The following is a 15,294-nucleotide window of genomic DNA, read 5'->3' as shown; positions in this document are numbered from 1 at the left end:
TTCCCTGTGACGGAACCCTCCATCACTGGGGCCCCTAGAGAGAAATGATGGCCAACCTCCTCCCTACCGACTATGGGCCCTGGCTTTGTAGACTTCTGTGTGTAGGCACAGGGGGTCAGTTTCCACTCATTTTCCCCCTGGTACAGGTTTTACCAAATTTCCTAAGCATTAGAGACTCTGAGGATGATGTTTTGCAATTACCTTTCCCTGTGTCCCCCCCCCCAAGTTCCATCACTACACATTTACCCCGGCCAAACCATCCGTTTCCCTGGGACCCCATTGTATTGTTAATCTATAGTCTCTGGGAGGCAGATTAAGAGGGCAGTTACTTGGTTAGTGACTGGGAAACCGGGGAAAGAGTGCGTTGTCCCAGACTTAGGGAGCACAAGTCGGTGGAGGTAGTCGGTCGGACTATCCACTATCCAGCTCCGTGACAGGGATAATGGTTTAAGGCTGTTTTTTTTTTTTTTTTTTTTTTCAGGGGTTGGACTAGGCGCCTTACTTCCAGCGAAAGGAAATCTTAATGCTTTTGCATACCAAGACATTTTGGACAATGCTGTTTCCAGTTTTGTGGGAACAGTTTGGGGAAGGCCATTTTCTACTACAGCATGACTGTGACCCACAACAAGGTCCATAAATACATGGTTATATGAGTTTGGTGTGAAAGAACTTTCAGAGCCCTGATCTCCACCCCATAAAATACCTTTGAGATGAACTGGAATAGAGATTATGAGCCAGACCTTCTTGTCTAACACCAGTGCCTCACTTGATGATGAATAGGCAAAAATTCCCACAGCAACATTCCAAAATCTCGTGGAAAGTCTTACTAGAATAGTGGAAGCTGTTATAGTTGGAAAGGGCAAGCCAACTAAATATGAATGTCTATGTACTGTATACAGAATGCAATATCATAAAAGCCCCTGTTGGTGTAATGGTCAGGTGTCCCAATACTTTTGTCCACACAGTATAACTCAAGGAGATCACATGGGTAGCAAAATTCTGGATTACCCTGTTATTTTCATGGCCTTGGTTGTCTATGCATTTAAGGTGATTTCCCATAATATTGGTCTGTGGTCTCAAACTGAACTGAGTGATACAAGGTGTCCAGACAAGCCGCAATTTTCTTCATGCGTTAGGCTATGGAGTTCAACGTGCAGGCCAGAAATGCTTTCTTTCACAGTTTGTTTAACCTCTTTTGCAGTGGGTCAGCCCTTGTAGGAGACTGGAATATTTGACGTAGGGAGTCCCTGATGGATGTCAGAGGCATAAAAACCCCTAACAAAGCGTTGCAATCTGAGGGGAAACATGACAGCAAGACTGACATCTTGTCTTCTGAGCGAGTAGCGAGGATTACCGACATCCCAAAAGAAAAACGCCAGCAGGGTAGATAAACGCCTCTTGGCAGTAACCCTTGGAATCACCTGATCATTAGTGGTCTTGTTCTGCTTCCCAATCATGGCTGGGTTGTTTCAGTAGAGGGAAAAATCGGCTAGGGCAGCTGCTCCATTGTGCGGCTTTCAGGTAGATTGACAATGTCACAAAACACAAAGTTCAGGGCTGGTCTTAGATGTCCTAGCAAGCTAGACAAACCATGTCTCTGCTAGCACCCCCGGGCATACCTGCTACATGATACAAGGCTAGAAACTGCCGTTGGGGGGGTCTGCCGATAGCAGTCTATATGTTAGGCCAGTCTTGGAAACACACACATACACATACACAGTAATTTGGCGAAAGGAGGAAATGCAATAAGTGGTTAGTAAATGTAATGTCCCCGATCATGTACTTCCGAAACTTCTACAGTAAGATCTTCCTTTCTGATCAGGAATGTAGACACACAGTTGTACAGCATAACTTTGCGTATTGTTTAGGCATTGGTGAGGGATTTTTTTTTTTTTTTACAAGGAAATGCAAATAAAAGGACTGGATTCTAAAATAAGTGTTTTTTCTGCACTGTGCATATCAGTTCATAGTAGCCTGCAGTCATGAGCGTATGTAGTATTGCCAGATTTGTAACCCCCCCCAAAATAAAACCTTTCAAAGGGGAAAAGGGTTTTCATATCAGAGAGCTTTTTTAGCCGTTATGAGTCCTACATTAAGTGTACTCATACAATTTATACATGGTTTCTGGTGTTTCTTTGATTCGCTGGTGTTCCGTATAGGATTATGCCTGTCCCATTTATGCTTATATTCACTTATTGCATTAACCTCTACCGCTTATGATTGAAGGCTTTTTCACATATCTATCATATGTTCCACATTGGATCGGCATCACAAGGTTTACTATGCTCATTACTGCACTTGACATCTACAGATTACGTTCGCTCAGACCTCCTCTTAATCTCAAGAGCAATTTACCACTCAGTGAAGCATCACAAGTGTTCAAGAATTAGAAACTGAATGTCCAAGCAGGAGTCAACATGAAAAGGTAAAACCACCAAGAAAATCACTGAAATGTATACACCTTTCTATTGTTTAAATGTTCACCTGTGAAATTTGAAAAGTGACCATTTTAAAACATTTTGCTAAGTGTTCATGATATATTGGTTATCTGTACATACTTGCCACTTCCCAAGCCTAGTGGTCGTATGTATCTTCTTGTGGTCATTTAGATAATCTCCCATAATAAAGTACTCTTTCACAGTGTGCACATTCCACAAACAAAAACCAAACGTTTATCATAAACTTTTTTATTGCAAAAGAAATAAAGGGTAAGCGAAACCGCCTCCGCAGAGAAAAATATTATCCAGGCTCTTTTTATACAATCTAGCCCCCAGGCAAGGGGAAGAAAAACAGTCGACACACATACTTTCTGTGTGCACAACATTAGCGCATATATATATATATATATACATATATGTATGTATATATCCACAAATGTCTTTCCCCATGTGGATGAAAAAAATGCAATGAGAGCTTGCATTCTACATGGAGAGGGGTGGGCACAAAAACAACCCAAATTAAGTTAACAATCAAAAAATATAATATTAAACCTATTTATCAAGATGCCTCTTCCCTCTCCCACTTTCACACAAACACTCTCCCCCCCAACAACAAACACCCACAGAAATAACCTTAACTGAGCAGTTGCCCGTTTTAATGCTACACAGGAACAAAAACAAGATGGAACATGGGGGTGGAGCTGTTCTCAAAATAAAATACCAATAATTATAAAAAAAAATATATATATATAAAAAAAAAAATCCAATCCACACCCCAGTAACCTCTCCTTTGACCAGCTTGGAGGAGAGACTATGTTTTGCATTAAGGAGCCAAAACAAAAAGTAAGAAAATAGAACGTGTTCTTTTGCTCTGTTAGAATAGAGATCCAGTTCTAGAATTCTAGACTTTTCAGCCCTAGTAAGTGACCCCCACCACTAGGGCCGCTAGAACTGGTTAAATACCCGTTTCAGATTTAGCCCACTTCCTTTCCTCAGATCATCACTCCACCGCAGGCAGGTAAGGCTGATTATTGCTCCTTGATTATCTCTGCTGACAGAGGGAGCAGGAAGAAAGCACGCGAGAGGGAGCAGCCATTTGAGGAAGTTTCCTCACGCACTCTTCCTGCCCCATGGCTGGCCACTGTTCTAGCTGATCCTCTGTATGAGTTTGTCTTCTGACAGACAATACAAGGTGCTCACAGAAAGGTCTGAGATAAATCCCTCACATGCCCCTCGTGACACCTGTTTACAGACTCGGAGATCAATAAGAGAAAGGTTGGAGGCACGTCGCAGGTAGACAAGGGACTCGTCAGTCACCCCTTTGCACCCTAGGAGAGAGCACAAATTTGAATCTTTAAACTTCTTTTTTAAAATAATAATCCTTGTATTTACACAGTGACAGAATTTTAGAATATCAAACAAATTAAAGATGCAGAATAAAAAACACAAACTAAGCACTGTACATTTGCATTATTTGCTTTTGGGAAAATGCTTCTGTCTTCTAGGATCATGGCTGGATTAGTATGATTCCAGGAGGCTGCTTGCTCTGAGGTCTGCTGGAAGCCAGCCAACTCCAGTATGTGGCCATGAAGACCTGGGGGGGGGTGTACTTTATTGGGCATATAGAAGTGTCTGGAGGGTGGGAGCCCGGTGGGGTCGTGTAACCCCAAACTACTACAGTGAGCGTGGGTATGTCAGAATGTGATTTTAGAGAACCCCCAAACAGTGCTTTCCTATGTAGTGTCGGTGCTCAGCAGTAGCATGTCTCCTCTTTGTTCAATAAGTTAGTAGATGATGATGTTCATGATTTTTAAAGTACCGAAAATTAAGCAAAGCTGACGTTATTTTTTCAATGACCCTAATAACACCAGCAACGCCTACTTGCAGACAGAGATTCAAAAGCAGACGCTCACTTCTCCTGCAGAAGTGATGACGTTCTTAATCAAAATTGACAGAAGGGACAAAATTAGCGATAATTGCTGCAGGTGCATTGAGAGAGAATAATTCTGTCAGCACCTGGCGTCAGGTGGTCAGTTATGACGTACGCTAGCATTATCTGAATGCTTCTGAACCCCATCAGCTCTCAGTCTGACAGCTACAAAAAGTAAGGTTTTTAAAAAAAGAAATTAAAAAGAACCTTGGCCTTTATCAAATAAGCCAGTGTAACTTTTACTGGAATGTGCCACACAACCTTTTTTTCGCATCACACATCTGTGATCAAAGAAACCAAAGGAGAGTAAAGATTTAACGTGTAGAAAATATTACCGTCTATAAGAGGGACAGTCTACTTTGTTAGATAATACAAAACCAGTTATTAATGAGAAGAAAAACTTGGTAGAGACAATAATAAGTGTGTATGGTTCGACTGTGTATCCAAATGTTTGTGTATGTCGTTTGAAGATATTGTGTTTCCCTGACATTGTTTTGAGTTTACATCAATTCTATCTAGGGCATTTCTTCAGTGGGGATATGATGACCTTGGGGGCTATGATGGGTGTGAGGAGTTATTAAAAAAGGTATATAGGACCTCACAGACTTTTTAAAGTGCGTTAATGTGCGGACAGTACATACTGGGCTGGTATTTTATTATTTCCAGGGCATGTTTATAGTACAGGTCTGGCCCTGTCTAGGATAAATATCTGCAATAAAACAGGATTAAAATGTACAAATTATATAAATAATTACCTGCAAGGTGGATGTCTGTGAGGGAAGCACGGGTAGAGGAGCCCACAGCAGTCAACAGGTTAACAGACTGATCAGATATAAGAGGGCAGTAGCTGAGGTCAAGTTTAGACAGAAGAGGGCAATGACGGATGATCAACCGCAGGGTGACATCTGTGATGTCCAAACCCGAAAGGCGCAGGTCAATCAGGAGACGGAGCTTGCTGCGACAGTCATTACCTAAAGGGACAAACAGAAAGCGGACACAAGATAGTCAGAGGACGCTGCAGATGAGAAGGTATTAAAAACAATTAAAACTAAGTAAACTTCTAACCTCTCAAGCAGTTACCTAGATTGTTAGAAGGTGGTATAAGTAGATCACGGATCTGGGTGTCTTTTATGCCTACTGTCCATCGAAGGTCCAGAGTGCGCAAAAGAGGACAACTCGAGCTACTAAGTGCAGAAACGGCAGACCATGAGCAACCAGCAAGAAATAAATCCTTCAGACCTGTTAAGAAATAACGGATAACATGCATGGATAAATTGCTGAAGGGGTGAGGCATTGTATAGATACAGATAAGGCACCCAAAATGACATACAAATGTTTCTTTTGCCTAATGTTGTTGTATACATACAACTATGAATAAGTAAAGCCATATTATTCATCACTGCATAAACATAACCAGCTGTAGGTGTCTGTATACGCAACAGCAAACAAAACTCCTTGGGATGAAACTATTGGCGACCCACTTGCTAGACAGGAATCGTTGCCGAGAAGCATTGCATAAAAAGGTACACACATCACTTTTGCTGAGAAAAACAATGCTTTTCAGACTAATATACGACACATCAATATGATGTTTATTTCAGGTACAAAGATATTATAGCAAAGCATTTCCTAATTAGGTAGTCACGGGCCTTTAAGGGTTAATCAAGCCTGCGTACATTCCTTTAGCGTATCTAATTACAGGTTAGAGGGCTAGTGGTCACTCTGTATGATCCCGCCCACACTTGCCACTTTTCTAGTATATTCTTCGGTACCATTGGTTACTTTCTGTGTCTTGTAACTAGTTTGTTTGCTCTTTAAGTGCCATAATTGGTTCCCCATTTTCTTTTGATTTTCTCATTAGCCCCTATTTAGAATGTTTATCTATTAACCCCTTAAGGATCTCTGACTTTTCTTTCAAAAATATTTTATGCCTCTGCAAATACTAATGGAAAAACCTGCTAAATAGATTCTAATATTTGTCCTGAGTTTAGAAATACCCAATGTTTTTTGCAAGTTATGGGGCAATAAGTAAAAGTAGAGTATTGTTATTTCAAAACCATTTTTCCAAACCTTGTCATCCTGCCCCTATGTCCTATTTGGGACACCTTTGAAGCCTTATTCAATTTACCCCATCAAACCATATATTTCTAAAAACAAGGACACCCAAGGGTATTTCAAATTCTTATAGTTATATAGCTATATAGTTATATAGCATAGGTTATTTTGGGGCCAAAAGGCCATATTTGGAAATGTACATGTCAATGTTTCAACTTGGACTTTTTATATCTGGTCATCCTGAGTTGGTCTCCTTTAAATTACTCACTAAAAATTACTTCCACAACTTTAGGCTGATGGTAGAAAGCGCATGGAAAGTGTTAAAATCCCACCAACTGAAATAATATAAACAAACAGGTGCTGGTAAGCGCCGTGATAGTGTATGTAACAATTGACCGAGTGCTGCTAAAAACCAATAGACACAGACTACAATAAATCCACATTTACACTAAAAACCGGATCCGAAGTCCCAAAATGTGCTCTTTAGTCCGAATCCCCGGATTGCAGCAGCGCTACTGCAACGACTGGCTTTCGTTCTGAAAGCGTAGACATCTTCTGGCTCCTCCCCCGCGTAATGTCAATACGCAAGTTTCAGGACGAAAGCCCGTGATAATATCCAGCGTGGATATTTTATTTATTTAAGGTATATTATCGTATAACCCCCCCCTGTATTTTGCCTAACTCTGACTATATATGACCACATTAACCACCGATGGGATCTTGAAAGCAGATGCTTTCCATTTAACGTAATCATATAGGAGCATTTGATGCTCCATAAAGTGTAAGAGTCTCTATATTTCTTCATACCGTTTCCACATTTATTGGATTATTACACTATACTATTTTATATGTGTTTTTTCTTTTCTGCTGGGTTATTGGGTTCTGGAATTGACCTTAACTGAATCATAACAATAAGGGAAAGCCTTCTATTTCTAATGTGCACTACTACTTTTTCTTCGCCATTTGAAATACCCTAGGATGTGTAGATTTCATAATTATATAGTTTGATGGGGGTAATTTATTTGGCCTGCGTGAAGGATGTCCCAAATAGGAAAAACTGAAAGGTGCACCTGAAATTATTTAATTAAAAATGTATTTTTTTTTTAATTTAGTTATAATATACCAGATAAGTTATTTAAATTAAAATGTAGTAATTTAATTTGTGGATTAAATAAACATAAACCCTTTAAAAAATGCACACATGGCAAAAAAAGTGCTACTGTGCAAGATCACTGCAATGAATCTACCAAGAAACAGCATTGGATGCACATGACTGGATGCTGGAGATGCAGCAACGCACCCCGAGCAACGGAAGCAGTCATTGATCGCTTGTGAAGCCCTTGCCAGAAGGGAAGAGCCATATTGAAGACACTATGCCTTTTATATACGAAGGTGCCCTGCCGCTGGACAGAGTGCTTACGAAGTGATCAACGATCAATATCGAGGCATTCCAGCAACACCAGCTGAGCGAGGGTTTGTTCCAAGGAATGGCAGGATATAGTTTTTTTCTTGTGTTAGTGGAAAGAGGGTTAGGGGCATAAAAGCGAAGAGGAAAAGACATTAAAAGAAGAAATCAGATTTATGGTTGCTCCAAAAAATTTTCTCTTAACCCCTTCATAGCCAAGATATGTTTCACCGGCAAATCATTCCTAAATAATAGGAATAATAAATGGAATTCACGGAAAACCATGCATTTTCGCAGTTTCAACTGTGACATTTTACCCCCCAAAACAGCAGGTGAAGAAAATAGGGGCAAGAGCAACTAAGCATTGTTCTTAGCCGGATGAGCATGTATACAGATTTTGATTGAAGGATCTGTTTTTGTTTTTTTTGAAGGCTCCAGTTATCCCCACTATAAAATCCAGCATTTCTAGCGAGGACTGAAGAGGCTGTGTCAAAGTCAGTGTTAATTTCATTTCTGCATTTGTACATTAGAGACAGTTTAATGGTATGGGCTATAAAGTGGTTAAGCCTGGTCTCCCAAATGAGTGGATACTCAGAGGAACATGGCTGCAGTGGGTGACAGCGAATGCAGATTGCTGGAGATCAAAACCAGCGAGCTGTGGCTTTCTGTGTAGGCTCAAAAAGCCGATTCACTGGAGTTCTGATTACATGTGCTCGCAGCCACAACCTCTGCTAAATGTCTGGATCTCTTGCCTGGTAGGGAAAGGCTGTTAGACGGTACTTTAGTTCTGGTATCGCCTCTGGCTTGGATCAGACATGTATAGTAATAGCAGTTGACGTTTCAGCCAAATCTTACAGCATTTAACACCTGTGTGTGAACAAAAACTAAACTAGAAAATTCCCAGAAAATGTGTAGATCTAAAATGTTTGCCGTTACATCTAGGATTTACAGAGGTACATTTATATTCTCAACAAGAAATGCAGACTTTAGTTAGCAATACAGATTGCACAATGCACATGAGCAATACTTTTCTGTACATCTACTCAGGCACTCATATAAAGGTGTAGATATACATAGGAAGAAAAAGTGAGGCACCGGTGATGAAGGAGGGTGCAGACTCAGTAAAGTTTTTTTGTCACTAGCAATCACAAGTCTCTTCAAAGCCGACACCAACTCTAAATTTTCAGACCATGACATCCTGACAGCTAGACTTGCAACCCCGAGCCCCAAAAGGTAACTGGTTCAACAACCTATGTAATTATACAGAAAATCAGCACTAACCACTTCCATACACACCTACAATTTTTCCATTACTAGTATGGGATTACAAATACATTTTCAAAAATACTGTTCTGTTACATTTTTTCCCCTTTAAAACGGTGCTAGTTTTTGCATAGTTTTTTTTTTTTTTTTTTTAGAAAGGGGAGTATTAGCCATATGAAGAAATTAACGCTCAGCTATATGAACTACCACATTTCCCAATACACCATGTAAGGATATTTTAAGTCTTGATAGCTTGTGTCCTGTTATTTTAAGCAATAGAAACATTTCTATACACACGCACACACCACATACCTGGCAGTCTGTTCACTAGCCATGTGAGCTGCTTCTTGGAAACATTTGTCCAGCTTAGGTCAAGATGAACCGGCTGTCGTTTAATGATACCGCTAAGAGCCTGCGGAACCAAAGACTTGCAGCGGCTGACATCTATCCTGGCCCACAGGCGCTTATCACATCCCCTGCAAAAGACCACAATACATTTTTAGGGGGGTGAGGAGGTTGTCAAATGCCAAGACTTACTACTCTCCTTTCCAGTACATTTGTTTATAGTGGAGCATTATCTCTGCATTGAGGATGTAAATAGGCTTGCAATATGAATTAACCTGAGGTCATGGATATTACAAAGTCCACCATTTTTTATTTATATAACATAACTATACATACAAAATATCACAGCTTTTTTTCGACGGTTACTTGTTCACTTTGTTTTTGAGAAGAAAAAAAAAATGCTTTACTGCAATATATTATGATGTATAACCTACAGAGGATTACCATATATAAATTACATGACTATGTGTAAGATTACATTAAATGAAATAAATATATACACACACAATAAACAACAAATACTTAGATACAAATATTCTAATGGGAGAAAAACAAGAGAGGGAGGCATCAATATACAGCAATCTTTTCCCAGGGGTCCACGTTATATGACTTTACGCACGCCCTGCCACCGCATTGAGGCAAACGCATGCTCTCTTTTTGCAAAACGAATGCAAACTCAAAAGCAGGACTATTCCTAATAACACACAACACCCGGCGAAATGCATGATAGCCGAGTGTCCGCTTGACGTTAGTTTTCCCCTTCTTGTAAATGCACTTGACTTCGCCCCCACCCTCTGGCTCCTAGGCCTGGAGGAGTTGTGTTTGGCTACAGAGCTGGCTCCAGAGGATCTATCGAGGCCACCCACATCCATCCAAGCGGCCAAGAGTGGGGCGAAAATCACAACCATGGAGGGGTCTGTGCACTGTAGCTCTGGAGATGCTGCTTTTCCTGACTAGAAGTCATATCTTCTACTACGGATACATAATGTGTACTTAAGTAAAACACTAAGTAGTACAGTAGTAAAATGAAAAATTAAAGTGCAGAAATCTTTTTACTAGGGCTGCAACAACGAATATCGTTGTCAATGATTTTCATTATCGATTAGTTGAATGGATTTTAATCGATTTATAAAATGATTTTTTTTTCAGAGCAAATGCTCGGAAAAACTCCCCTCCTTCTATAATCCGACCTCAAACAGAGATCGGATTATTACACTAGAATCCGGATCCCACGCAAAGCTGCAGCAGACCTGGATTCTCTTCTCGGTCAGCCAGTGGGTGTCCGTGCAAAACGCGCAGACATCCTCCGCTTCTCCCCGAGTCCCCTTCACTTCCGCCGGGGATTCTATTACTGAACGCCGGCGTCACGTGACCTTCCGGTGCTCCATCATGGAAGCCCCAACGGAAGTGGAGGGGAGAAGCGGAGGTTGTCTGCATGCATTGCACAGACCCCCACCGGCTGCCAGAGAGGATCCAGGTCCCCTGCAGCTCTGCGGGGGATTTGGATTTTAGTGCGCAATGTGCACAACCTCCGCTACTTCCCTTCCACCTGCCCCACCAGGGGTTAATATATCAACAGAAGAAAAACAGGGCAAATAAGCACCACTGGGTAAGCTAAGCCTGGAGTATTATCTCTATTTTTATGCTCATTTGCCCCGTGTTTCTTCTGTTGATATATTTACCCCTGGTGGGGCAGGTAGAATTTTTTCGGGATCTATTAATTATATGCATTCTTTAGTTTGTGTTTTTTATTTTTTGATTGTTGTAATATTTGATTTATTGTTTGTATTGTCCATATATTTATATTGTATTGTGTATTATCTATTCTTTTTTGTCTATATTTATTAAAGCATATATTTTTATACCTATCTTAGCGATGTCAGTTTTTCTTATATCAGGGGGGGCATAAGACATATCAGGGGGGCACAGTGGCATAAAGGGGCTATAAGGTATATCAGGGGGCACAGTGGCATATAGGTGGGGGAAAGCATATCAGGGGGCATGGTGGCATATCAGTGGCATATTGAGAGTAAAAGGAATATAGGGGGCTATAAGGCATATTGGGGGACAGAGTGGCATATCAGTAGCATATAGGGGCTATAAGGCATATCGGGGGTAAAAGGCATATAGGAGGTATAAGGGATATAAGGGGGCACATTGGCATCTGTGGTATATAGGGGGTATAAGGCATTTCTGCGGCAGAGTGGCAAGCTGGGGGTGAGCTGTGCATAACTGGGGGGCAGGTTGGCAAATAAAAGAAAATAAACAAGAGGCATTTTTCATTAAATATGAAAAAATAGTTTACATGAATTAATATTTACTAGTAAAACCTTCTTTGGTATTTTGGGGGTTCTTGTACCTTTTAAAATATAGCTTTAATTATGTCAGTAAAATAAGAAGGCGAATAGAGAAATGCCATTGTGATAAAGAGATAAGTGTTAATGACACATCTTAATGTAAATTATTAGTTTTTATTTTAAATAAACGAAAAATTTGCATATTTTTTTAACCCGATTAATCTAAAAAAAAAAAATGTTTCTGTATATTTGATAACTAATAATAATAATAAAAAAAACAGCAAAAAAGCAAACAAAGCAGAAAAAAAAGATTCTATCGAATTAAAATAAAATGGACACGTCAGCCTCCACGTGCACTTTAATGTATATTATAGCTGTGTGGGCCCTGTCACTTTTTGTGGAATCCCTCCATATACATTTGCCCATTCCCCACCACCCAGCTATAGGCCATGTAAGAGACGCGTTTGCCTGGACACCTGTGTTTAGTAGCACTCGCTCTGAACACCGAGGCAGGTATTGTGCAATTGGAGGTTTTTTTTTTTCCCCACCGACGGCTGCTTTTTTATTCTTTTTTTTCCCAGTACATAATAAAGTACACAGAGTAATCTAAACACTTTGTGACTAATGAAATACCAAGTACATCATGAAAAGATGTCCCTATGTGATGTCACCTGTGACCAAGCAGGAAGACTATAGCAGATCTATAACTAGCACTAAAGTGGCCCGTGTAGAACTTCTCCCTACTGCATCAAAACATGAAACATATTGCCCTTATAGCACACAAATTAATACATTAGTGCCAGACAATATCCTCTTCATTGGTCCAACAGATAAGATCCTTTAAAACCCTAAAAAAGACTGATGGAAATTTATAGAAAATCAATGCTCAAAGTAATTACTTCTCCAAAAGACCTAATTTTTGCGAAATTGAAAAATCTCTTTGCTGTTGTTGGCTTTAGTATAAAAGGCAATGGGTCATGTGTAGGGCTGCAACAACTAATCCATAATCGATAATGAAAATCGTAGAAGATTTTATTGAATATAAGATGGTCGGATGGGCGCTGCGGGGGAACTGGATCCTCCTCTTTGGCAGCCGGTGGGGGTCGGTGCGATCCTCCGCCACTGCCCTCCACTTCCACCGGGGCTTCTATGATGGAGCTCCAGCGTGACATGACTTTCCAGTGCTCCACCATAGAAGTACCGGCCAGCAGCAGCGGAGGTTGTTTGCGCGCATTGCGCAACGTTCGCCAGCTGCCACAGAGGAGCATCCCCTGCAGTGCTGCAGGAGACCAGGATCCGCTTCCACTAGGGCTTCTATGATGGAGCACCCGCATCACATGACCTTCCAGTTCTCAGTCATAGGAGCTCCAGCGAAAGTGCCGGCCAGCAGCAGAGGTTGTTTACACGCATCGTCCAGACGTTCATCGGCTGCTCCTACTAGACACCAAGGAGTCTGGAGCATGGGGGGGGGCAGAGTGGCATATCAGAGGGGTGTATGGAGCATATCTGGGGGTGGCAGAGTGGCATATCTGGGGGTATAAGGCATATCTGGGAGGCAGTGTGGCAAGCCTGGGCTCAGATGTGCATAACTGGGGGGGCAGGTTGGGAAATAAAAACAAGAAATGCTATTTTATTATTCTGCTGTTTGTTTTTAACACCCAGTTTGGTCATTAAATTATTTTAAATAAACGAAAAATGTACATTATTTTTATATCCGATTAATCGATAAAATAAATTGGTCAACTAATCGATTATGAAAATAATCATTAGTTGCAGCCCTAGTCATGTGGCATTTATTCTATAAAGTGAGACGCATTTGAATCCCGATATCTGATCATCCACTGATTTATTTTCAGCAACACCCCCCACACAGAATACCCGGCATGCATAGATTTTTGTAATTGTAGAACAGAACAAAGTGCTCCCCTTACATACACTAGTTTTTGTTATTTTTGGTTCGGGTGCAGGTAAGGTTATATATATATGTTATATATATGTATTGGCATGGAAACGTTCCTGCCAGTTGAAACCCCCCCCCAAAAAAACATAGGATGGATTATGTCGAGGTGGCCATCTAGACCTTTTTGTACAAAATGTGCGAGGTTAAGAGTTGAAACAAAAATATCCCTCTAGAAAAGTAAAGCTACAAGGGTTACGTGAAACGTGGATGAAGTGTGGAAGGATGATTCCAAAGGAGAGCGGAAATTACAATACAATATACTAGCCAAGGACAATCTCTGTATTAGAATGCGGAGGAAATGCATATTTTACTATACAGTGATACAAAATGTAACAGTTATGTTTTGCAAACACTGGAGAATTGGTGTACACGAATAAAAAAAATATATCAAACTTACCATTTATACCAAGCCTTGCAGACTCTCATGCATACACACAGTTCCTTGCGTGTAAGGTACCGGAAAACAGACAGCCAGACTTCTTTCTGCATCGCCGTATGTGCTGTCTTATGTTCTGACATGGAGCCATTTTCTGTTTCTTCCTCATCGTCCTCTTCCTCGTCGTCATCTTCATCATCGTCATCATCATAATAATAATCAGGAGCTTGCGGAGATGAGCAAAAAAGCTGCCGATTTGATGTAATAGCTTGCAACTTGGGTACGATAGAGGAGGAGCTCAGCTCTTTGGGGGGTCTCTGAAGAGTAACTGTGTGGTAGGAACTCCGATGCCGTAATCGGTCTCCCTCAGACTCTCGTCCGCTAGGGTGGTTTTCTTTTTCACGGGCTAGCTGGCGTCTCTTAGCTCGTTCTTCGCGGCTTGCAAATGTAATCTGCGGTGTGGCAGAAGGCGGTGTGGGAGGTCCAGAAGACGGAGAAGGAGGTAGGAGGAGAAGAGGTGGGGATGGAGGACTCTGCCCCAGGGGAGGTCGGAGAACCTTGGCTGGAAAGTATGATTCAGTCTCATAGTTCTCTACAGCCTTACGTTTCTGTGGGGAGAAGCACGATTGCTTTATATAAAAGTGAAACTATAAAATCAGTTCTTATGGTGTACATAGGCTTTTGTTTTGTACTTGTTTAATGTACACATATATATCTACATCTGCCTATATGTACACATACATTTTTGTGATGAAATGTGTAAAAACGAAGCCAAATCAACAATAACTTTAACACATGTTAAGACCTACTGATACAGATGTAGAGGGTCCCGCTCTTGAGAACTTACACACACAAACATGCATCTATGTATTTAGCCATTTGACCATTTCATCCTTAAAACCAACTTCCGCCCTTCACTGTAGGTCCTGTTTCGATGATTACATATATAGCTAATTTACTATTCTCTTATTTTAGCTAAACCAGTTTTGTTGTGCGAACATTCTTCTAAAGTTAATGCAAACATAACAAGCAGCAGGTTTAAGATACTACTCTTATTGCCAAGTACAAAAGAACGAGTCAATTTGTCCAGACAGGGCATAACCCCCACTTTTCAACTTACATTATGCAGTCTGTCTTGCTCTGTTCCCACCTAAAAAGTGAAAACGTAAAATGATAAATTCCCTTAGCCACATTATAAATGTGTAAAACAATAAAACAAACATTT

At 40.7% G+C, this 15,294-nt stretch overlaps 1 protein-coding gene across 1 annotated transcript in view; it reads right to left on the bottom strand.

Annotated features, from left to right (window-relative positions):
• Positions 1 to 2,671: 2,671 nt before the first annotated feature.
• KDM2A (lysine demethylase 2A) overlaps positions 2,672 to 15,294 on the bottom strand; it is a 28,825-nt gene continuing 16,202 nt past the window's right edge. The window contains exons 17-22 of the mRNA XM_053450599.1: positions 15,190 to 15,219; positions 14,091 to 14,677; positions 9,404 to 9,567; positions 5,449 to 5,607; positions 5,124 to 5,339; positions 2,672 to 3,766 (exon numbers count right to left, since the gene is read on the bottom strand). Of these exons, the coding sequence (XP_053306574.1) occupies positions 3,585 to 3,766; positions 5,124 to 5,339; positions 5,449 to 5,607; positions 9,404 to 9,567; positions 14,091 to 14,677; positions 15,190 to 15,219 (1,338 nt within the window). The 3' untranslated portion in view covers positions 2,672 to 3,584. The remainder of the gene's footprint in view (positions 3,767 to 5,123; positions 5,340 to 5,448; positions 5,608 to 9,403; positions 9,568 to 14,090; positions 14,678 to 15,189; positions 15,220 to 15,294) is intronic.

The sequence above is a fragment of the Spea bombifrons genome, chromosome 11, assembly GCF_027358695.1.
Source record: "Spea bombifrons isolate aSpeBom1 chromosome 11, aSpeBom1.2.pri, whole genome shotgun sequence".
Taxonomy (NCBI): Eukaryota; Metazoa; Chordata; class Amphibia; order Anura; family Pelobatidae; genus Spea; species Spea bombifrons.
The sequence above is the reverse complement of the archived record's forward strand: the minus strand, read 5'-3'. Positions and strand labels throughout refer to the sequence as shown.